This window comes from Salarias fasciatus, chromosome 8 (genome assembly GCF_902148845.1).
Source record: "Salarias fasciatus chromosome 8, fSalaFa1.1, whole genome shotgun sequence".
NCBI classification, from domain to species: Eukaryota; Metazoa; Chordata; class Actinopteri; order Blenniiformes; family Blenniidae; genus Salarias; species Salarias fasciatus.
In genome coordinates, this window is record NC_043752.1 from 12,928,481 (window position 1) to 12,953,239 (window position 24,759).

Below are 24,759 nucleotides of genomic sequence, written 5' to 3' on the forward strand. Positions count from 1 at the left end.
TTTAAACATGTTTTTCAGCTGAAGAAAAAAAAAGTGTAGTTTTTTTTTTTTTTTTTTTAAAGCAAGGCTTAAGTGTGTATAAGCTGTGCCAGCCTTTGATTCAAATGCAGGAAGAGCAGAAGGGTAAAAGACTGCAGTGGTGACGAGGGCAAAGAATCAAGCCTGATTACACAGACTGGACTGCTTCAATGGGGGGAGACAGGTGAGGCAAGTCAGGATGTCTTCTGACCCTCAGGCTAGGAGGAAACGCACACACACAAAAAAAAAAGAAACTGGGAAGAAGAAGAAGAGGAAACAAAAGTACAGCTAAATAAAAGAAAAAAAAGCAGGATAACATGGCATCTGGGCCAAGCTGGCACTCTAAATTATGGATTGGTGTGAATGAAGAGGCTTTGATAGGAATTGAATAACTTTGCTTCTGCAAAGGCCCGATTGGAAACAGTCTTAGATAAAAGCACATTTAAGCACATACTGTAAGTACACCTACAAGGACAAGTACAGCCTACGAGCTCAGCCTACGACACGAATCCTAAAAGACTGCCTCAACTAGAAATACACACTTTTAGATATTATTTTGTGGAGTATAAATGTGTCCTCCGGCCAGGACTTCCTAAAAAAAAAAGAAGCTTTATCTCAAGAGACTTTCTGGTGAAATAACAGCTAGAAAGATTCAAAGAAACACAGCACTGGACGACCTGTTAGTTCAAAGTCGGATATGAGTTAATTAGTACTAAAATAAATTTCTCCATCTTCAGTTCTAACTGTGGGTGAAAGCAGGGGTCGGCCAGAACAGGTCAAAGGGTCACAATCACCAAATTAAAGCCACCAATGGACCTCAAATGACCGTAAGAGGAGGCTGGACAACCTCGGTGGAAAGTCCTCGAGTGTGCTCAGGTAGAACATGTAAACTCCAGAACTGCATGTCCCAAAAGCCAGGATTTGAACCGGAGATGTTCTCACAGAGAGATGAGACCGCTAACGACTACACCGGATTCTAACTTTAAATTCAGTTTTTATCAGAACATCTGCTTCAGGCGCACACTCCATAAAGCTATTCTTCACGGGCATAAAAGTTGAGGATGCTATTTATCAACTGTTGCCTCTCCATCAATTCATTTTCTAAACCACATTTTCAGTTTTACAATGTCTTGTGTCACAAACTATGGGAGGTGAAGGACAAAATGCAGTGAGACGTCATGAAGTGAGTTGGTTTTGTGTTGGTAAACGACAACATAAACACTTCACTATGGGTGTCATGTGAAGCCTTAAACACACATTGTGAAACGAAGAGTCTGAATACAACTTATTGTTAACTTACTCAAGTATAGTGACTCTTATAAGTTATCACTTTCACTTATAAGTAATAACCCGATCGTGTTCTGAGGTGTGCAGAGCCGATAAATGAGGCTACTCTCAGCTTTTGCTTGATTCGACAATATTTGTCTTCAAAAAGGTGCATCAGAAATAATATCTCATCTCGTGTTTCTGATGTTTGAGGGAGGGGGGGGAACTGGAGACACTGGCCTTCAGTGAATTCATTATCTGTGGTTTGGCCTTTAAGCTGTTCAATCAGCCATGCAAAAAGTGTCCAAATGAGCTGATTTTAATTTTCTACAGAAGAGAAGAGGGCAAATGGAAATTTCAGTGGGGAAAGCAGAATTTAAATTGTGGGAGCAGAGAAGCACTTACCTCTTCACGTAACTTTATCAACTGCATCATGAGAGCGAAGGAGGGAGAAGAGGGAAAGATAGAGAGTGAAGGACAGATTATAAGAAGCAGGAACATGGCAGGAGGAGCGATTCAGCCGCATGACTGGATGCAGAATTAACCTTGACTATTTATCTGTTTGCATGTTTAGCATTTGGAAATCACAAGACAAACACATTAAACGGAGCTAAACACGCTGCTCAGGCTGACTTTTTTGAACAAACAAAGATCAAGTCCTGCCGCTGTCACATTAAACAAGGGGAGGGAATGGATCGCTCCACTCGCAGTATCAGCCAGCATTATCAAGGAAGTCACATCACACACACGTTGATATAGCTAGAGAAGAGAGGAAATTAGTAATATATAGCCGGCACATTTGCAAGTGTGCTTAAAATGCTGCGGAAAAAAAATATTTTGTATCTGTCATTTTGCTGGATCCGGTGGAAAAAGATAAAAAGGAAACACGTGCCCTTTGGAACCGACTTGAAAACATGCAGAGACGCACTTTGTATGACTGTTTATCAGAGCTGCTACCTTGTCAATATTTCATGCACCTTATCAATTCGAGCGAAGGTGTGCAGCGTTGAGGTAAGGTATGGGAGCCACGCGAGGCCACCGCTGTCTATACATACAGCGCCGCGCGTTATTGGGACAGCCACGGATCATGAAAAATGAATCTTAGCATAGCTATACATTTTTGATGAAAGAGAATAGCAAATTTAAAGTGAAGTAAATAAGAAATGTTATTCCCATTCCCTGTCCTGGAAAATCTTACATCTCGGAAAATGAATCAGACATTTGGGGGAGGGCAGTAATCCCGTTTGGCATTAATTATGCCTAATCACAATTAAAGAAAGGTTGCTTCCCTGGCCTCTTCTTAACTTGGAGTTGTAGAGAAGGAGGGAGAGGCTTATCATGGGAGTGCAACACATTTTGGAGATAAAGAGAAGGGACTTATTAATATGCAAGCCTTTCAGAGAACATTAAAAGTTGGCCCTGATTGCTTATTGTATTTATGTTTGCGTCATATAAGATGAGAGCTTCTGTATTATCGATCACAAATGACAGCATGTCCAGAAATCCCATGTTTACGTTAAAATAATGACTTTAAAACATTTCACGTGTCTTATTTTTTTTAACAATTAAACAAAAAAGCTACAATGCTGCAGTGCATACATTTCCCTCCTCTATTTATAACAGCACTCGTAAACATACTCAAAGAAAATCTTTCATAAATAATGAATTCAGGATGAATTTACACTAAACAAAATCCAGCCAAGAAATATCAAGTAATTCGCACGTTACACTCCTGCATTTGCCACCACATTTCCCCCCCCCCCCCCCTTGTAATTTTAGACGCATCTCAGAAATAGTCTGTGCATCATTTTAGTTCATCATAAAAATATATCTAGAAGTTCACTGTAGTGGAGCAAAAAAAAAAAAAAAAAAAGTATTGTCAATATCTGTAATGTGGGAGGTAAACAAGTAGAACTTCATGTATTTCTAAAGAGCTCTTACCCTTGAAAATGTCGGCAGTAACAAGACGTATTTTAGAGTGGAAACTGTCTTTTCTAAACTTAAGCAACAACTCCCCGCTAAGAATGCATTATTGAAGAGGCCAAAGTTTAAAACGACACTGTGGATGTGGTTATTTGGGGCTTGAACAGACCCATCAGATCCTGCGATCCCTCACCCCCAGCTCTGCCATCAGTCAATGGATACCAAACAAAACTTGTTCCAGCTCATTTGTGCTGCCTGACTGATTGCGAGTCCTCGTGGAGGATTTGTTAAAACTATACGAGGCGCATGTTGAGCCGTGCTTCTTGTTTCTTCCCGTTTGGCTTTATGATTTTTTTTATTCTGGCATCCGTTCTTTAGTGTGGCCAACGATGCTCGTGTTGCTCAAGAGATATACAACAGCAAATACAGAATATTGTAAATGGTATAATTACTCCTGCATGAGCGCCTCTCCCTGTGTTTTTGTGATGCCAGCCAGTATTCAAAATTGCACTGCTGCAATTTTTCTGTTATGATAATCAGCAATTTTTTTTTTTTTTCAAACAAAAGATTTTTTTTTTTTTTTTTTTTTTAATCCAATACGGAATTCGATACAAGTGGTAATCTGCTTCCTTTGTAGCCTGTAAAATCTGGTCCATGCCGGCTCAAACCAGCACAATCTCTTGTGGCCAAGCCTTCTGCTGTGACTGAAATCGAAACTATTCGGTATAGTGTTCGTGTGTGAGAAATGTGTGTGCTTTGTGTGTGGCGGGGTGGGTGTGTGTGTGTGTGTGTGTGTGTGTGTACCAACATTTGTGCGTGTGTTGCATGCAGAGGAAACAGAAAGGAAAAAAAATGTGCAATGGTAGCCTACCACATTATTAAAAAAATGAGTGATAGTGCCAATTCAGTCTCTGTCCGCATACAGATAACGAATAAATGCCGAACTCTATTAAATCGTCCTTTAGCCATTATCGCAGGGCCAACACGCCATTTTCAGAACTTATGACGGTTCCCTATTTACTTAGCTATAAATCCTTGCCATGTAACCAACAGATTTGTGACTGGTAATGATCTGCTCAGCCAGGGCTATATGAAATGATCCTGACCTCTTTCAGATCGTCAGGAATTAAATTGACCGATTTGCCCCGGCCCCCACCGCCATCTTTCCCCCTCTCCTATCACCGCCGTCTCGTTAGATAAAGAAAAGAAGAAGGAAAGAAAAAAAAAAAAAACCTGAAGTTCCGAGTACTCCACTCACAGCAAGACCAAGACAAGTATTATCTCCACAAGTTTGAAAATGAAAATGAGGCAAACGCGGCACCTGGAAGAAAAAGGGACGACGTGGATCATCTGTTTACTCTGCTTTTGCCCCCAACATGAACTCGTTCCATTGTGTGAAGGTTTATACCAGACATAATTATAATTTATTTGAACATCACATTTTCACAGATATTTATTAGTCATATTTTTTTTATTACACTATTTGTAGCAGATGTTTTCAAGAATAAAAATGTGAGTTATATTTAATTTTTGCTCAATTTAAATAAAAACAATAAATTAAAATAAGACATTGCTTATATTATAACATTTTTAAATTACATGTTTGACCGAAGATTAAAGACCATCTACCTCTACATATATTCAAGTCAACAAAGGACTAACATTAAATTACTAGTCAATTATAGTTTTAATAATTTAATTCTATATTCTATTATTTTTATTTATACTATTAAGATACCATAAAAATAAAAAAATATGTATTTTAATTTCCTCCATTTGTACATGAAAGCATTAAAGCATTTTATTGTTGATTTAATAATAATATTAATAATGAACAATATGCATTTATTAAAAAAAAAGGGCATTATAATTTATTTCCAATCGCATATTTGCAATAAAGAAATCACTTCTAAAAAGACATGTTTAGATGTACAAAACTTCTGATTCCTGACTGATGGTTTGTGTCAGTATTTCCCTTTGAGATGTAAAATATTACTTTAAAAAATGTTGATAATGATACATTTTTAATGAAGGTAATATTAGGTCTGAACGAAAATGTGGTATTTTTTTTTTTCCTTCCACCAGCTTTGCCTTGACAGGATTTTGATAGGGCCCATCAGTGTCTCAAATGTGGCATTTCTGACAGCAAATCTCCTTCCAACTTCTGCATAAAATGTCGGGAGTCACTTTTGTGTCTCGCTAATTTGCCAGGAATATGCATATCAATTACACATCTTGGCTGGTGATACATATGTTTCTAAGATGTGCAGTTCATGGGTCATCATTGAAATGGTAATAGGGAAATGTTCAAAAAAGGCACACAACTTTATTTAGCTCTGCCTGGTTGTGAATCATCTAAATATACTCCCATAAAGCACAGTGGGACTAAATGTGCAAATATGCATTTGAGTATTCATCTTCTTCTTTCTTTCTTTTTTTTTTTTTTTCCAGTGTGCACATTTGCAAGTGCAAAGCATTTATTTGCATGCGAGTGTGTATGTGTGTGTGTGAGCCTTGAGACAAAGTAACCTCTGCAAGTTGACAGCTTATTCTAAAGGCAATATATAATTAGTCAAAAGACGTTTGGTCACAGTTGAGAGTGGCTGCGTGTGAGTGGCATCTGCGCAGGTGAACAATAGGTAAAGACGTCTTAAATGTTGAAACGCGGCTCGCCGCCACCGCTGATGTATCGCCGTTTTGTTGCGGCTCAGCATTTATTGAAAACAATTTATTCAAGAGAGAGTTTAAAAGAACAAGTGGCATATTTTGGGCAATTAGGATCACAAACGGAGATAATTGTTTTTCTTAATCATTGACACTTTCATAACTGGTGTGAATTAATCTTTTGTAGACATGGCTGACAATGAAGAAAATGTGCTAATGTGGGTTTGTTTGCTTTTTCTTTTTTTCTTTTCAGCTGTTTATATCACCAAATTCAACAGGCTGAACTGATATTGTCACTCACTCTATTAACAAACAAGAAACCTACTGTGAATACAGTGATAGATAATAGATGAAAAAAACATTAAGTAGTCCAATAGAATTCAGGATTTCTGATTAAAGGCTGAGATTAAATAATTAATAAAAAAATATGCAGTGACAAAAAAAAGTCATAATTTCTTTAGAGTATTCATTGCACCAAATATTTCAGTCCTTTCTTCCAGTCATAAGGCCACTAACACACATCTTTATTAATTGTTCTTTTCTAGATTTGTTGTGTGAGTTTTCAAAAAATAAAAGAAAAATTAAAAAAAGACCTAGATGTAATCATCTTGTGAGTGTATCATGTCTCCCTGCACCTTGATTTTGAGGATCTATTGTGAGTGGAAGTCCAAACCCGGCTGGATAACAGCTGTGCGATGGTTGATGAAGGGAGGCTGCTTTCTTCCCCCCGCTCCTTCGTCCAAAATTCACGTAGGATTATTTGTGTTTTATTGCTTCAGTGTGTGTGTGTGTGTGTGTGTGTGTGTGTGTGTGTGTGTGTGTGTGTGTGTGTGTGTGTGTGTGTGTGTGTGCGTACTGTGCGTCAGTCCTCAATCTGGCTTTGGACAGACACTGGTCCCATGCCCCGAGCCCACTCCCTGGCAGCCCGGCTTTGCATTAAACAGTGTTCCTTCCGCATGACTTGGTGACAATAGTGCGGTTTGGGCTCTCGGCGGCCCCCGACGAGGGGCCCCACCTCATCACCCTGGGGGCCAGTCTGCCACCCACACTCCAGTCGCTTTGGGTCCCCCTGATTAGCGCCTCACCTGGTTCTCCGAGGAGCCGGCGTCATCCCCCAGGAGCTCGTTGCGCACCTCATCACTGTAGGCAATACGTGACCTTTTCTGCAGGAGGAGGAGGAGGAGGAGGAGGAGGAGGAAGGACAAAAAGAAGAAGAGAAAGAAGAAACGGGGGAGAGCAAAAAGAGACAACAAGTGGGGAAATATGGCTCAGTACTGTTGTTGATGCAAAAAAACACAACAGGCATTCCTTAAGCACGAGAGCCCCCTAATGGAACTCGGTGACAAACCCAGTCAATACACATGAAGGGTGTGTGAGTCTTAGTGCGAGAGTGTGTGTGTGTGTGTGTGTCTGTGTGTGTGTGTGTGTGTACCCTGACAACACATGTACTGACAACAAGCAGTAGTCTGGGTTTGTACCCATGCCTCCTTCCAAGGTGATCTACTGTACCTAGTGCACTTACGCCACAGTAGCGGTGGCAAAGAGACCCCCCGTTTCCACCCGCCGCCACCGCCGTGCACACCTTGCCCACTTAAACAAATGCAACTCGAGGGATGGAGTGGGGAAAAAAAAAAAAAAAAAGATAAAGAAAAAAAACTTCATCCTGTGTGCATGGAGAAGCTGGAACTGGGGGACAGGGGAGAGGGCCAGGGAGATGTATTATGAGGAAGTATCACTTGTCAGCGCTAAATCTTTTCTGGGGGCTGTCACCGCTGTCATCCCAGTGCAGTGGCAGGCTCTGTGATAACACCAATGCTGTGACTCAGACAGGGAATAATTCATCACCCATTGGCGGCCCATCGGATTTGGGGTTGCCTCGATCTCACACACACACACACATATAGTAGCACACACAATCTTTCTCTCTCACTCTCTTTCTGTCTCCAGATAGGCTCGAATAAGAGGGGGATGCCATGTCCCAAAAAAAAAAAGAGGAGGGAAAAAAAAAAAAAACACCCAAAGAGACAAACACTCAGACACACACATTTCATACACACTTCAGAGTGTGCCACCTCCGATTGTGGAAGAGTGGGCTGCCGTTGTACTGCTTGTTTACAGACGCCCGACCCATGGAAAAAACAGCCTCTTGGCATGCCCTCTAAACTAAATACACACCAGCAGCAGACACAGAAAGTGTTTACTAAGCCTCCTTCGCTTTCTCTCCCCGTCTTGACAGGGTTTCTAGGTGGGCTGCAGGAGGTGGGCAAAAATCAAAGACAAACACCAGCAGAGGAGTGAAAATATCACTTTTCCTCAGCACAAATTCTTTCTTATTTTCCACATTTATTTTGTAATTGACTCTAAATAAATGAAACAAACACAGGGAATCGGTGGAGGAACACCAATTACCTGGAGGGGACATTTTTTTTACCCCCCTCAAAAGCAGTATCCTCTCCTCCTATCTTTTTCTATTATCAGTTAAAGTTTGAAGAAGCTTTTTTTTTTTTTTCCATTAAGTACTTTAATGCTGCCGTCCACGAGAGAAGCACAGACAAACTTGAAAAGGCCAATCCTAACCTCAAGAGTGATATCAAGTCACTTGATTGAAATAACTTTGGAACCAATCACAAATCTAGCAAGTTGATTTTTTTTTTTGTTCCCCCGTCTCTCTTCATAATCTGGAGCACTGAGTGGAAAGTCATGGCTGATGTGATTTGGCTGTTATTATCGCGATGGTGAAGGCCACAGTCCTCTGGAGTAATTACTGACTAGACAGAGGGCCTGATTGACCCAGACCACAAAACCCATTAGATAAAGAGCGCAACCAAACAATACTCAACCGCGGGGACCTAAGCTAACCGCTGAACGCCCACTGTGGGGGGAAAAAGAAGATTGGCAGCATAGGCTCAAATAAAACACCCCCTCCCCTCAATCCGTACACATACACACTGGAGCGCTGTGTTAGAATCTACTGCTTGGGTTGATTTCACAAGTGCTTCCTACATAGTTTTGATTAAAAAAAAAAAACAAATACCACATATGACTTACTTTCCACCTCATCTTGATTGTGAAACTCAGTCATGACTGAAATTAAACACCACAAAAAATAAGTGATTTATTTTGAGTACAAAGACAACGCATGATTGATTTGCAATGGCCACTGTGGCATTAAAGAAAAACTTACAATTGACTAAACCCAGATAGACAGTAGAGACAATAACAAGAGAGCATGTACAGTCGTACAACAGGCAGTGACAAATGCTGGGAAAACACCCACATGTTCCATTTAAGTGAGGTTTCATCTTAAAGAGCTGCAGAGTAACTTAGGAGGAACAGCAGTAATTGAGAGGAGGATGCCTGGCAGAAGCATAGATTTAAATGTTGAAGCTTAGGTTTCCTTCAAACCATACGCTGATTTTTTTTTTTTTTTTTTTTTGGGGGGGGGGGGGCGTTATTTCTAAATAGCTGTTTGTTACAGATGAATGGATGAAGGGGCTTCTGCAATGAGAACGGAGCAGATAACAAAGGGGAGTATAAAGAATTGAAAATGTCATTGAAATGAAAGTGCTGCCGCTGCTTCCCCTGTACCTACAGTACACACTCACAGTTTGTGGATTCCCCCTCTGGAAAACAACAGATTCCTGAGCGATTACCGTCTTCTCATTCGACGGGAATCATAAGCAGGTGCAATCCTGACGGCTTAATGCAGGAACAGATTTTGATTAGAAGTTGGGGCGCTAAGTGACACGATTCGAATTCTTCAGGTCAGAGGAGCTGTTATCAGTCACATGCTGTGGAGCAAAATGTACTTCTTCATAAAGAAAAGATTCTAAAACTGACTTTCTATTTACAGTACGCAGACACACAGAGTTCTGCGTCTTAAGACAAACCCAACTAATCAGGCTTTGTAATCTAAAAAAGAATGAAGACTCTCAGAAGATACCTTATTGTTCAGAAAAGAAAAAAAAAAGAGCTTCTTCTTTTCTTTTTTTTAATCCTTTTGAAAGGTCTGTCTTTTGTCACTTTTTTAATCTTGGGTGAGAATTTGCTTCTATTCCCGGAAGCACACAAGAAAAGTACAAAGGTACATCTTAACTTTATGCAAAGTGGGCTGCCTTTAAAACTCCACACATCCCGTCAAAAGCGGCAACGAGGGCTGCTGGTGTCCTGTCAAAAACACACGTTTTACCTCTGTTGACATGGAGAGCAGATGAAGAAAGTATTCTTCTTTGCCCATCAAAAGGTAATTACATATGCATGCATAACAATTCATATCAGATATGCAAATCAGTTCAGCATAATCTTTTGAGCAGGAAATGATATTAATTCAATTATTATAAATGTATGGATCTCTTCTTTCTGTAGTTTCTTTATAGTCTCTGTCCATGCACACACACACACACACACACACATATATATATATATATATATATATATATATAAATACACACACACTGTCTAAATAAACAGGACACATATTTTTATGTTTCTTCCTCAACAGCAAAGCAAAGGTAAATTTTAAAAACATCAAACTCAAAATGTATTCATAATTGCAAAACAATACCTTTCAATTTTAATTTCCCGCACTCTACAATCACGGTCTACAGAATGGAAAATAATTCAAATAATTACACTCAAATAAGCCCAGATTTATATAATTTATATACACGTTTCCATGCCCTGCAACTCTCCTCCTTACTTTTTGCCTGGTGCAACGAGTGACACAAGGACAAGTCGAATAATTGTGGCGCCTCGAAAGCAGAAAAATGTAAACAGTTCATTAGATGGGAAATAAAAGGCGTAAAAATACCCAGGGGTAGAGTGTAATGAGGGGCCCTGAAGTTCCTCTGCAGACGCTTTTTCCCTCTACTTTCCCAAGCTTTTCCTTTTCACATAGCTCACACGGCTGGTGGCATAGCATGAAGAGTAATTAACCATATTCAATTTATAACACTATGTTCCATTACAGGCTTTTTCGCCAGTAGGAGAGCAACTGGGCCAATTTGCCTTAATAACTCTTATGTCCAGCTTCCAACTGACATTCAGCCTTTCATTTTTCCTATCTCGTTATTACAGTGCAAAACCGTCACTTGGAAAAATAACTTTAGGTGGAATAAAATAAAAGCACACTGAGTGCAACATGTCAAGAAAAAGAAAAAAAAGAAAAAACCAAAATCCAGCAATTAAATCTGATCGAGCTGAAACTGTAAAATGTGCGTTAAACTGAAAGGTTATGGGTAAAACACTTCCTCTGACCCCCCCCCGCTGTGATTTTTTCCCAGGTTGATGTGTGGACCAGTGCCAGCAGGTCCCGCTCTGGTCCCCCCGCCTGGTGGGGGCAGAGGTGGACCGATGCGGCATGGCGTTAAAAGGAAGCTGAGACCTTTAAGCAGGCACAAGTATCACAACAGCATCTTAAATAATGCATCTCTGCTTGGCAGGGGTTTAACACACACACACACACACAGCAAGCACAAAAGGAGGCAAAGACACACACACACACACACACACACACACACACATGAATTGTTGACTTGCGTCTTCTACTCTAATAACACAAACAAATTGGGAGACGCTGTTCAATTAAGTGCTCTTTTTAAATACATTTGATATATTATCAGACAAATGGAGGCAGCTACAGTTGGGATTGTCACAGGAGGGTGTCATTTGTGCCTTTGTTTCATTGTGGTCTTTGGTGCCATTGAATCCTTCAATTCTGTCTGTTGTGTGTGTCTGCGTGAGCACACGCGCACACACACACACACACACACACACACACACACACACACACACACACACACACACACACACACGGGGGCTACTGTATGTAGGATGGAGGCGTCTGTGAGCCTCTGCATCCCGGGGAAGCCTCCTTCAGAGAACGTACGCGCGCAACATATGTGAACGGTAGCCCGGTGTGTGTTCTCTCCCCTAATAGAAGTGCAGCAGTGGCAGAGGAGCCGGAGCCTCAGATAACAGCATGGGGCCTCTCATTAGCTCACAGGTTGGTGCTTTGGTGGCTTCCACGCACGCTGCATTGTGTTCCACTTCCACAAAATACCTCAAGGAGTTTCACCGAAGCGATTGTCGAAAACACAAATAAAGGTGAGTGATCGACCACGGCGAGGTAATAAATGAGCCGGCGACATATCTGAGCAGGTGCGAGGTGAAGCAACTTTTTTTTTCTTTTATTTTTTTTTTTTTAGGATGACAGACTGTTTCAGCTTCAAAAAACATCCTATTGAAAGAGAAGTGATACAGTCGAAGACAACTGCACAAAGAGTTATTTTAGATTAATCTAATTTTTAAAATACACCTCTGTTACTATTTTTTGGGATGTTATGTCATGAAAGCTGTCCATTTTTATATCAACTGGGAAGTAAACACCACTTACACGTCTCAGGGGTACAAATATCTAACAGTTCGCCCGTGGAAGACTGCACTATTCTGATGGGGGCCTTTCATGCTTATACCTCTGTGATACCGGTGGTGTATTTCCCTGTCAAAGTCATTTCGATTGCCAAGTACAGCCGAGATCAGTCAATAAGCCTAACGACTGTAACCACAAAGTGAGAGGCCAAGAGACAGCGAAGGAAGAGAGGAGGGGGGGGGGGGAAAGGATTGCAAGGGAACTCCAAACAAAAGAGCAAATTCAAGGAGAGCTTTGATTGAAGAAGCACCATATACTTTTTGAAGGCCGAGGGATCATCTCTCGGTGGTTATTTCTTTAAGGCATGAGGGCCCGATTAAACCCAATATTAAAATATGAAGGTGCTTCTAATGAAAAATCAAAGGCCCCGTTTCCCCTCCCACACGCCCATCCTTCATCTCTCTTTCCCTCCTTCCCTCTTGTTCTGCGAGGGTTTTTCTTCCCTCGCCCATGGTTGTGTAGGTGGGGACGGAAAGAAGGGCAGGGAAAAAGAAAGTGTGAAAAAGACAGAGAAGGAGAGAGTGAGAGAAAAAAAAACGAGGAAAGAGGGAGGGTTATAGAGATGAGGGACCTAGGTGCTGGTGGTGCAAAACAGAGACAGACAGCATTGGTTGGAGGAGTAAATCAATAGAGCAGAGCCGTCGGGGAGGCGGGCAGCCAGGGCAAGGAGAGAGGAGAGGAGAGGGGAACCAGCGCAGGGGCCCGGGCTCCGATCACAACGCTGGCTTCTGGCGTGCAGTGGGGAATAAAGTGGGCCTCCCCGGGTCAGCACCAGAGAAAAAGGTGAGATTAGAGGAAAGTGGAGGAGGTATTTTCACAGAGTGAAGGTGGGAGGGGTGGGCGAGGTGGGTGCTGGAGGATGACGAGGAGAGAGAGTGTGTGCGTTTGTCGGTCTGTGTGTGTGTGTGTGTGTGTGTGTGTGTGTGTGTGTGTGTGCGTGTGTTGGGGGGGGGGGGGGGGGGGGGGGGGGGGGCAGGAGATGTGCATACAGGATAGCTGGCAAGCCAGGGACCAACCGGCCCATTAGCCTGTGGGCACCTACATATGGTTCACTGAACCCTCTGCTGAGAAGAGCTCCTCTCCTATCAGTCTTCCCATCTTTTTTAAAGATACCTTCACTTTTAACCCTTTCTCTGCTTTGGAAAGAGGCTCACTCCTGACCTCGATTTATGATTCATTTTTGTTTGATGTCTATTCTTGGAGTGTTATCTAAAATTGAAAAATGTAATATAAAAAAAAAAAAGAAAAAAAACCTAGACACAAAGGGAGAAGAGTCGGGCCTGCTGAGCATGTGCATGTGCACATCCCTCAGTGGACAGGCACACAGAAGACTATCTCCTTCAGTGCATTGCCTTTTCTTGTAATGTGACCATTGTTGGTGCTGAATAGCTATCTCGTTAGCATAAGAATACGGCAGCACACACAGGGACTTAGTCAGATCATTATCTCTATATATTTATGTATACTTTGTTATTTCACTAGCCAGAGCACATTCAAATGCTGATGAGGCCAGTAAGGCCCCCTTGGAAAGCCCTTCCAACATGTGCCCTATTGAACTTCCCAATACACTCGCCAGTTTCCAGAGAGTCCGCGGCTTCTGTACTGGAATTCACAACAGTGGGTTCCGAATTATGAAAAGTCGTCAACTGAGAGCGACGGAGAAGAGCTGCTTACACCGCTTCAGAAAGTTAACAAAGAAAAAAAGGGTAAATAAAATAAAGCATATCCAACATTTCGCAGAAGAGTCTAAAAAATAAAAAAGTGAATCGTGAATATAAAATAAAACAAAAGATAATCTGCATTAATTAATGTGCAATTTGATATCTAAATTATTTTGATCAAACTGATTTTTTTTTCCTCTACAAGGGAAATATCTTAAACAAAACGAGCAATTTCAGAATGAAAATACACACAAGGCAAGAATACACAAAAAGCTTGACAACAGAGAACAAACGAGTGCTCTGTGGTGATGAGAACAAAACTAAAGAGTTTAGTCTCACTGCAGGAGTAAGCTGATGCTCTAATGCTGGCCAACCTCTGGGATAATTGAAAAAAACCCTTAATTCATCGTCCACAATGTAATTCTGATCAAGGCCACAGCCAGATTCCACTGCAGGCTTCAAAAACACCCGAGAAAAGGCAAAATTGCTGGTTGCTGAGAGCAAAAACGCTTTCCCTTTCTTTCCGGCGTGCTCCCTCATTAGAAACACTTAGGATGAGAGGGAGAAACTAAGTTTAATTGTGTGCAGTGCATGTGTGTGCATGTTTGTGTGAAGTGGCTGCGAGCCGGGGTTAGAACATGTGTAAACATGGAACTTCGACTATAAAGAAACACCAGCAAGTGCCATTAAATGTAAGGAGTTCCTCGTCTATTTACCCCCTTTTTCCCCAGTCTTGCCATCTCCGAGGGTTACTTATTAAAAAGCAAATGCCACTGCCTAAGACACAGAAAGAGAGAGAGGAAAGAAAAAAAAAAAAACACAGACCCGATGATTCATAATATATTTCATAAATACTTCATGAACCCCCTTCACCATATTTAAGCCAGTCTGGCAAAAAAAGAAAACATTGTCACCTATTCTAGTACCCGCTTGTCAGCACATCACTGGGGAGTGGGTGTCACATGTCACTTCTGGTTTACACTACTGCGTGGGACAGGCTCGGTGCGCAGAAACCGGGGGTAGGACAGAAAGAAGAACAGAAAGAAAAGTGAAGGGGAGGTGGAAAGGGGAGTAAAGAGAGGGAGAAAGAAGGGGGGAGCATGGGGGTGTTATCGTATCATCGCTCCGTGTCTTTATATTTTCCCCCCCTTATTATCTTTGGCCCCCACTCACTCCAGTCACTCAATCTCACAAGCCCTGAGGACAGTGAGGAGACCTGGGAGGGCCTGCGCTTCTTGGCAGACTGAGCCAGACAAGCGTCTGAAAGCTATACTGATCGCTGTCACTGTGTGTGGAAGTGCGGTGACTTTGGAGGGGCCAGGAGAGATAAGCGAAAAAGGAAACGATCGCGTGGAAGGATAACGGCCGAATTTGCACACTGCCAAACAAATCCTGCGCTCCAGGCATAATGCAGATACCCCCATCCGTCCAAGACAAGAGTGAACATATGAAGAGACGCAGAGGAAGCAGAGGGTGATATGCTTACAAATTACAGGCTATGTGGTTTCTGTGGGGCCACTCGTGACAAGAACTCATGCTACCCGTTTGTTAATGACTGTAAAACTCATAAAAACGACTTAAATCTATTCTCACTTCACTCTTATTGAGACACGTCATATATAAATCTAAATAAAAAGCAAGCAATCTTTTTTTTTTTCTACATGCAGCATTAATGTAAAGATTAGAACAAAGAGATTCATCTCCAATTTACTTTTATCATAAATTTAAAATTCCACAAACAAAGGTAAACAGGTGCGCTTTACTTTTTTGGAGCATTTCAAACAAATCTATACCTTTCACACGAAATATAATTGTTGCAAATAGGTATTATTCCGTTTTCTCTCTGACAGCTTTCCCAACAATCCAATGCAAACATGGCACTTTAGGACGACGCATTTATTTGTCCTTTCAGTGGCACTGTCCTTCAACCCAGATCTGACCCTCCCCTGCCACTGCGCCATCAAATCCATAGAAAAACGGGACAAAGGGCTAATCCACAGATGAATCCCATCTTGGTGTCCGTAAAGAAGACATGGAAAAGCCTCCAACGCCACAAATCCACAAAAGGCTTGGGGAAGACATACTGTGCACAACGACTTCCAAATGAAAGCCATAATTCATAAGCAGAGAAGAAGATCTATTTGCTTACATCTTAAATCTGCACTCAGCACAGAGGAAAATATAGGGGGGAAAAAAATCCCTGACAAATGAGAGAGTCCTTTTAGAACTGGTTATGAGTGATTAGACTTTGGTGTTGTTGATGGGTTGTTAAGCAACAAACCATGAAAAGAGTCAATCTGCCTTTACTCCTCTGTGTTTAATGAGAGCAAGTAAGCCAAGGCAACCTAAGGCGATTTAAAGTGTCTAACATCCAACTAATGTTGTCTGTCATGTTGTTGCTTGCAGGAGTCACCGTAACGAGGACAAGGGGCAAACAACAAGAACCCCTCCAGATGGATTACAACAGCACTAATATATAATCTCGACTATGTGGTTAGCATGGGGAGAACAGTGGTCCAAAAATCTCTCTTCAAAACACTAAAGTTTGCATAATTATCAGCATCTATCATTAAAAAAAACAAACAAAAAATTATACTATCTGAGCTTCTTAAGAAAAATACTTAACTTTCCTGATAAGTGACTTTGGAAACACTACTTTTTCCATTTAGGTTGCATACTTGTGCCAAACATAATGGGTTTATGACCACAGCTGAAAGTTGGACAGTCCCTGCAACCTTGAGATGCCCATGCTCACTAATTAAAAAAAAGGAAAAAAAAAAAAGCAGTGTGAAGATAATGCGGAAAACCGAAAAGCACCCTCATCTTCATCTGTCTGGCTTGGTTCGACAGTACTGTGGGGCGCACACAGTACAAACACTCCACTGCAACCTCGAGCTGAAAACATTCACGCAGAGACAAAACCCTATGCTCAACATGAAGTTTGAAAAAAAAACAAAAAAAAAACTTGAAAATATGTTAATTTGTGAACAGTGACGGACAGCGTGTGGATGACCCTTAGATTGAGAAGCAACAAATAGCTCTGGGGGTTGGAACCAGAAAAAGAGGCTTATGGAAAACTTCTGACAGCCGTATCACTGGCAACCCAGCCATGGAGCGGAGCTGTGTGTGGTAAAAGTCAAGAGTCGTTCATTAGTTCCTCCACAACAACTCAATTCGGTCGGATCACAAGGCTTCTTCCCATTTGAAACGTCTAATTTGATCAATAAATTATGTACCATCCTTGTACTTCCTCGTTTTAATTAAACCATTTTCCACATTCAAAAGTTTGCAACTGAATCAAAACATCCAGCGGGTCAATTCACCCGACGACTTGCAGCAAACTGAAAGCCAGATTTCAAATTATCTCCAAAAGGTCACTGGTAACCACTTATGAAACTGATATATGGAGGGAAAATGTTGAGTACCAACAGGCTTTTATTTCCATTCACCTCAGTGTACCGGCCAAATAAACTGTTCAATATTTCAAGGTTGGCAGACTCTTTGGAAATAAAATCGTGTCTCCCCGGGTGGACACGAGGAGGCATTCCATCTGAAAGTTTTTATTAAAGGAAAATGAAGCACAGACATGCCTCTTGACCATGACTAAAGCTCCAAACAATACAGCTGTTATACGGCTGGAAATTAGGAAGGAGCAGCAGTATTCCTGTGGCAGCTGGCCTCGTGATTTAACATCCACATCCATAAAGGAACAATTCCATCATCATTTCAAAGTTAAATCAATAAGACGACTTCTTCTTCTTTATTTTCTTCTTCTTAAAGTTGAGTACTGCACTTTAGCTGAATGAAATGTGGACCGTATCACATTTTTCTCATCTTTGTGTTCACCCATAATATGTACTGTGACAACTTATTTACCAGTCTCACTGGAACGCTGAGCCAGAGCTTTTGTTTAAAGAAAAAAAAAAATCTGTGGTAATGATTTTTTTTTTTTTTTTGGTTTTTGTCCTTGATAAAATTTCAGTGGAAATCTCTCATAACTTCCTATTCAACACCGAGTTGGATCAAAGGAAACGATCAGATTACATAGTTGAACAACTGAACGCATAATGGTTCTTATCCCATCAACAAAACTGCCTTGACCAGAAAAGGCTCTCGTGTCCACTTACTGACAGAAAAAAATGTGAAGCAGTCAACAATAAAACTTTTTCTTTCATGACAATTAATTAACCTTTTTTCCAGAGTCAAGGAGTCTTCAACACAAAGCCTCTCACATTTTGACCACAAGTGGTCTTGATATTGAATAAACGAAAGAAACATATTGAGGCTGTAGGATATAGAAACATTTGTCAGCAGGAGTAATTCAAAAATGTTCACAATACAGTAGCAAAAAAGGTATTTCAGTCTGTATTAGTACTCCTTCATGTTTCGTTGATTACCTTTGAGAGCATGACTAGGCAGAGAAAGAAAAGACAGCACATGCAGTTGGAAGTCAGACTGCGAGGAGAAATATTTTTAATCTGACAGGCTCCTTCGACAAGGACAGTTTTTGGTAATGCAGCGTTCGATCTCTGCAGCGGAGCGTAGAGACGAGGTCAGGCATAGTCAGACGAGAAAGAACTTTTCATAGCAAGTCCACTTACACATCAGACAGGCAAAGTAATTGGTAAATGCGCCCAATATTGTCCTTGTCGTGTACCCCAAGTGAGGAAAAATTCTTAGGGCAATAGCGCCATCTGCTGCACAAAGGCGTCAACAACCACACCAGCTGCTACGAGCAGGGTAGTCTCAGGAAAAGCCACACTTTGTGAATCATCAGTTAAAAAAAAAAAGCAGTTAAGAGACCTTCAGGCTTCAAACAGGAGCGGAAAACATGAACACGGTGTTCTAAACTTTGTAGCTGCTGTGGAGTAATTACTGGGAAATGTGCTTTGGAGGTGTGCTTTTCTTATTCAACACCAACCGTTTCTTTTGAAAATGAAACAGCCCAGAAGGTTGGACAAAGTTATTTCAATTATGTTTTACCAATAATGAATAGATGCTACAGCTGCAGCTTACAATTGTTTTAATTAGTGATTAATCTAATTATTATTTAAAGAAAGATGCACAACAAAGTCTGACAAATTAGACGCTGGAGCTTGGAAAAGGCTTCGCTTGAAACTGAGAAAACATTACTTCAATGTGAAAATAGTGATAATTAGAAAACATTTATTTCTGTGTTTAGCCACTAATGGATTAATCACTTCATCATCCATTAGCAATATCACGATTTTAGTTATTTCAGTGAATGTCACTGAAGATGAACCTAAGTTCTGTTCACTACAGTTTAGCTAAATGTCGCTCCCCTATAAGCTTCTCTAATGACGCCGCTTTAGTGAACACGGACCTCTCAATGTGACAAAGAAACGCCTTTGAAACGGAAAAGGAAGGAGACGGCTTTGATATTCACAGACGTGGTGACAACAGAGACTCTTCAGGACTGACAAAAATCATCTCCAAATACTTCATGGCCGGCATCTCATCGCGCTCCGGTCGGAAGCCTCGCTGACGACGGCTTGGGATTACGTGGTGTGTGACACAGCAGATGTCAGTGGGTCCCCACCTTGCCCACTGGGACCAACCTAACTCGGCCCTTTGAAAACACCTGCTCTGTTTACCCAACAGATTTCATTAGATTAAGCTCGGATTAGGCCTCTCCTCTCTGTGATCAAAGTCACTGCTAAGAGCCATGCCATTCTGCTTCCGTGAACTTGAACAAACCGGCTTCATCAAATGGGATTTTCGTTTTGCGTTTTCAATTTTTCTTGCACACCTTGGCTTAATGTTTTAGCGAGGTTGTCCTGCTTTAACGCCTGTTTGTCGTGGCCCGGCACCGTAAGGATCCCACGCTCCCCCTATTATCAGAATGAAGCCGTCAGCCGAGCCAGAGCTGCTACTCCTCACACATTCACCCTCTGGGAAGCGCGTTAGATAAGTTGCCTTCCTGGATGAAATGGACGGGTTACCGAGGTCGTCTCTGGCCCCGTTTGGAAAAAGGAGCAAGAATTGTGGTCTCAAGCTGGCACACCGGTGGTAGGAATACTTCAAACCATGGGTGAATGGAAGGATGAGAGAGCAGGTTAAGGGGGGAGATACTCATGGGAGGCCAGTAGGGGGTGGGGTGGGGGTGGAGGGGGGCGCGAGGGGAAGGGAAAGGCCTTGATATCCACGGAAAGCACAACAAAGCCGGAGCTTTTTACATTAAAAAGAAAAGGGATTGCCTTTTTTCCACTAGACGCCTTTCGAGCCGAGTGTCATGTCCTCCCTCGGCCTGCAGGAAGTGAGAGGCTGAGCTCGGCTATAGCATTTGGCACATCTGAGGCACATCTGAGGGGGGCTGGAGTTCCTGCCTTCAGAGCGCTTGCATCAGATTTACAGGAGACAAGATATACTAGATGTAGCTCTGTCAGGTGGGTGATCCTGGTTTAAATGTACACTGATGTGACCACACCACACACAGAGGTGGGGAAAAAAATGAAAATTACAGTCAAACTGGGAATTCCCAGTTAGAAAACGCTGCTGTTCTTATACTGTCCCTGCACCTGGACTTCTGTCACTGCCACTTTTCAGCCTATTGGGCCAAAACGCATACGATCTTTTTCTTTTTTTCCGCTGTTGACAAGATGTGTTTTCACACTGTACGTGCGAGCTTGGCGTTGCAAAGCCGATGGCGGAACGCTAAAGGAGCACATCCTCCCCCTCAGGTGGAAATTAACCGGCAAGTGATGAAAATTAGCACCAATATCGGCCACAGCGGGTGTTAGCCGCTTGCCGATTAAGCACGGTACGAGTGTGGAGAAGAAAAGTTAAAGATTAATCGTCAGCCAATTAAATGCCCATTGCGAGGAAAGCAAACTGTCTTGGCACAGAGATCCGCTCTGTGATCTCAGCCAGCACATTTCAGTTGTGTGTTCACAGATCACTAGCACATGATATCTTCACTTTAAATGGGGTGTTTATGCATGTTCATTTGGTTATTGCCATTTGTACATATGAAGAATGTGCAGGAATGTTGTATATCTGTGCATATACATCAATGCAAATACAGATTTTTTTTAATTTCTTCGGCGAGGGGTCTAAAATTCAAACGTAAAATTAAGTCCTGTGTGATTGACAAGTTCAAATGTTGCACTTACCCCCGGTCAGTTTCTTGTGAAAAAATAGTTTCAAGACTGTCAAACATCCATTCTCGGTGTGTTTTCTCTAACCTGCTCTGAGATTTAAATCATGCCAACTCTGATTTGTTGAGGGGCAGACGTGTGTGCTGCTGTGCTCAAGGTCAGCTCCACTTACACATCGGGCTTATACTGCCGTGTTGTTGTGAGCACCGGCACAACAAAACCGAGAACAGGAAACAACAACAAGCGCAGAAGAGAAAGACAGATATTCTTGCCATATGAAGATTACAAAACATTGCATTGACAATACTCTCTATAGCTTGTAAGGTTATTAAAAAAGACACTGAAACATGAGGGGAAAACATATGAAGGACTCATTTGAAGAGTGTAATTGCTTTTTTTTTTTTTTTTTTAATAACGATATTGATCACTGAAATACCTTGAACAAGATTGGTATGAAACAATGTGGACTAAAAACGAGTAACCCAAAAGACCGGACTCTTCATTAAGCTTTGATAAAGGCGAGAAATCAAGTCAAGACATACAGTGATTTATGAATTACTAAACAAGGCCAGATTCTGCAGCAACAACACAAACACACAACAGCCGGTTCTCGACGGACGCCGCTTGCAAGTTCAGCTGTGAACTCTGAATTAACCTCTGTGGATGCACCACTGAGCTTCAGTGTGTGATTGTTTGTGTGTGGAAGAATGAAGGTGAGGGAGACAGAGTTTGCTTGAGAGAGCAAACTGCAGCATGTATAGACCACAAGGAGTTTTTTTTTCCAACGCATGCATATGCAATTTGACATTTTGTATGTTTATAGCTGTATTCTCGTATCCTACCATCATGTCACACTCTGGAGTGTTGATGCATGAGGCAAACAACTGTGAAATGTTGGACTATTAGATCAATAACTGGTCGCTGGAAATCACTCAGCCTTTCTGATATATCTGATTACTTACAAAGTCCTTCTCCAGCTTCTCCATCTCCTGCTTGTAGCTCTTCAGTCGGCTGTTGTACATGGCTCGGCTCTGGATGGGGATGTCTCGCACCTCCAGGTCCATCTGCTCCAGCTGAAACCAGCAATCAAGTTCAAATATGAACAGAATGCATACTTAATCAAAGAATTTGAGATTGTTAAAAAAAAAAAAAAAAATCTGTGTCAAAAAGCTGCCCCTAATAGAAGTTATCACAACTTGGAAAATATCAAACTTCAGCGGCATTAACTTTATACGTTCCAGGGCTGATTGTAAAAATAAAACGCCGCCTGCTCGTGTCACTCAGCGGTGATAAAAGCCGCAACAGAGGAAGGCTGTTCTCTAAATAAATACACAATCAAATATGAGGGGCCTCTTCATTGCACTGACATGTATAGGCCCGACAATGTCACAGTGAATGAAGTGCAGGTGCATTTGATGCATGGGTAGACGGGTCTCTCCGTGGCAGATTTGGAGGGAACTAATCACTGTGGCATAGCAAGACAACTGCAACAACAATTTGTCTCTGTCAGGTGACTTTGCTCATTTTTTAACAGCGACATGAAAACTCGCACCTCAACATAATGGCGTGAAATGTGTCATAGGGGTGTCACTTTAAAGCAGATTACCGGGAAGTAATCATGCGAGTCGGAAGCCTCCTTTGAGTGTGTGTATGTGTATGTGTGTGTGTGTCTCATGTCACCACCAGGATAATACAGGTGCTGTTGTCTGGTGCCGGTGAAAATTGTCCCCTCCCTCTTTCCACAAATTCATTATTTAGGAAACGGGAAGAGGAGAAAATTACTGATCAAAGACGTACCAACTCTCTGACTTCTTCAAGCTGTTTGTCGACATTTAGAACCAGCTGTGTCTTCTCCTCTGAAAGGGAAAAAAAAAAACAGCAACATATTGATCAGCCGACGGAGGAACAGCGCTTCATGACAACAGCCTAACTCCCCCGCAACGGGGGAAGAAAGAAAGAAAGAGACTGGGAGAAAACAACACACGAGGACACATTTGAAGATATATTTACACATTCTCTCCACACGACGAGCCAACATTTGATGTCTCTTAGTTATTGGCGTCTATGAGGCCTTTGTTGGGTTCTGTTGAGGAGCAGCGAGACACCTCATGCCAACTCAAAGGGATGGGAGGTGTCAGCTTTGCTCACTTGCCAGAAGTATGAGTCCCACTCAGAATGACTAACGCGCTGTTCGACGCCTCACCCCATGACTGCTCTTCCACATTACCCATTGAAACTCATTAGGACTCGCGAGTTCCAGAGACGCACGCAAGGCTGTGGCATATCCAACAGTTATTTTAAGCAGCAGATTTACACTTTCTGTACATGCAGCCAAATCCTCTTTGTTCTGAAATTAGCTCTTTGGCATGAAAGTGAACAGTATGACATATGGAGGTCTGCTCTGGCTGTTTGTTGATCACTACAGTTATTACAGTTAATATAATTAGCCCAGTCAGAAACTGCTACTTGTGGTTTCCACAGTTAATCCTAAACAGTAAAGTTGATTTTATAAATACTTCTGTATTTACTCAAAAATGTTTTATCAATGAAAGCATATTACAGCATTTAGCAGATTGGCAAAATAACGCTTAAAATCAAGTAATTTATTCAGCCATTTACCAATGAAATGATTTTGTTATTTTCACCAAGCCGAGAGAGAGAGATTTGGAGTTGTTGATATTTATTATTGTTGGTAGTCAAGCCCACTCAGGATCAAATTGCACTAGAAGGACCCTGAACTAAAACGCGTCAGACATCTCTGATTTGAAATATGCTTTCAAAACATTTCAAATGATATGAATCATGAATCACAGACGCAATTCTTCTTTACCCCGATATATATTTAATGGCTTTCTAAATAATGTAAAAGCAAAGTCAACAAAACTTCAACCTCAACAGAAAATCACAAGGCTATCAGTTGTGAAATCGCAATATTGTTAAAAAAGAAAAAAAAAAAAAAAAAGCCAAACCAAGACCTTTATTTCTGACACCACGGCCAACATTACCTTTTGCCAGTCCTCAAATTCATTTTTAAAACCTGTGTCCAACCTCACAACCTACACAGTAAACAGCCAGAGGCAACTGAGTGAAAGGTGAGATATTGCTTTCTTACTCAAACTCTGGAGGGCTTTGCAATATGTATGGATATTTACCAAGAACCTTCTCGCAGATGGAAGAGGAAATTTGTACACAGAAGTAAAGAAAACAAAGACTGAGGGGTTTTTAATAGTGGAACTGTGACTTTTTTATAAAGGTAATTTTTAAATATGTTTTTAACTCAGTTTTTTAAGTGTGACTGTATTAAATGTAATCTTATTAAATGAAAGAAGACTATTTTTCAGTGATTGCTTGCCACAGAAGACAAGTTTCCTCTAATGCCCGTCCAGAAGAATTCATTGGGACGGGACTTCCACAGGTCTTGTGCAAATCTCATGGGAATAAGTGGTTTCACATTTTCTGCCTTGATATAAACCTGCGGGTCACAGGATCATACAAATGAAAAAAAAAAAAAAAAAAGTCAACAAAGACGCTGATAAAAAGAAAAAACCTTTGAAAAACGCGGCAGCATTGCTCACAGCTTTTAAGGATGACACCAATGACATGGAATCCACTCATTTTACTCCGCTTGCCTTGGTCCACGAGGCTGACTGAACCCAGGCCAGTTTTTTTTTTTTTTTTT

General features: G+C 41.4%; 1 protein-coding gene across 4 annotated transcripts in view; it reads right to left on the reverse strand.

Annotated features, from left to right (window-relative positions):
* Window positions 1–24,759, reverse strand: part of vti1a (vesicle transport through interaction with t-SNAREs 1A) — a 108,868-nt gene that overhangs the window by 79,920 nt on the left and 4,189 nt on the right. For 2 of the 4 annotated variants that reach the window (XM_030097347.1, XM_030097349.1), the window contains exons 2-5: window positions 22,878–22,936; window positions 22,043–22,153; window positions 6,957–7,034; window positions 1,690–1,710 (exon numbers count right to left, since the gene is read on the reverse strand). In XM_030097347.1, the coding sequence (XP_029953207.1) occupies window positions 1,690–1,710; window positions 6,957–7,034; window positions 22,043–22,153; window positions 22,878–22,936 (269 nt within the window). The remainder of the gene's footprint in view (window positions 1–1,689; window positions 1,711–6,956; window positions 7,035–22,042; window positions 22,154–22,877; window positions 22,937–24,759) is intronic. The other 2 variants (XM_030097348.1, XM_030097350.1) reach the window with 1 other exon arrangement.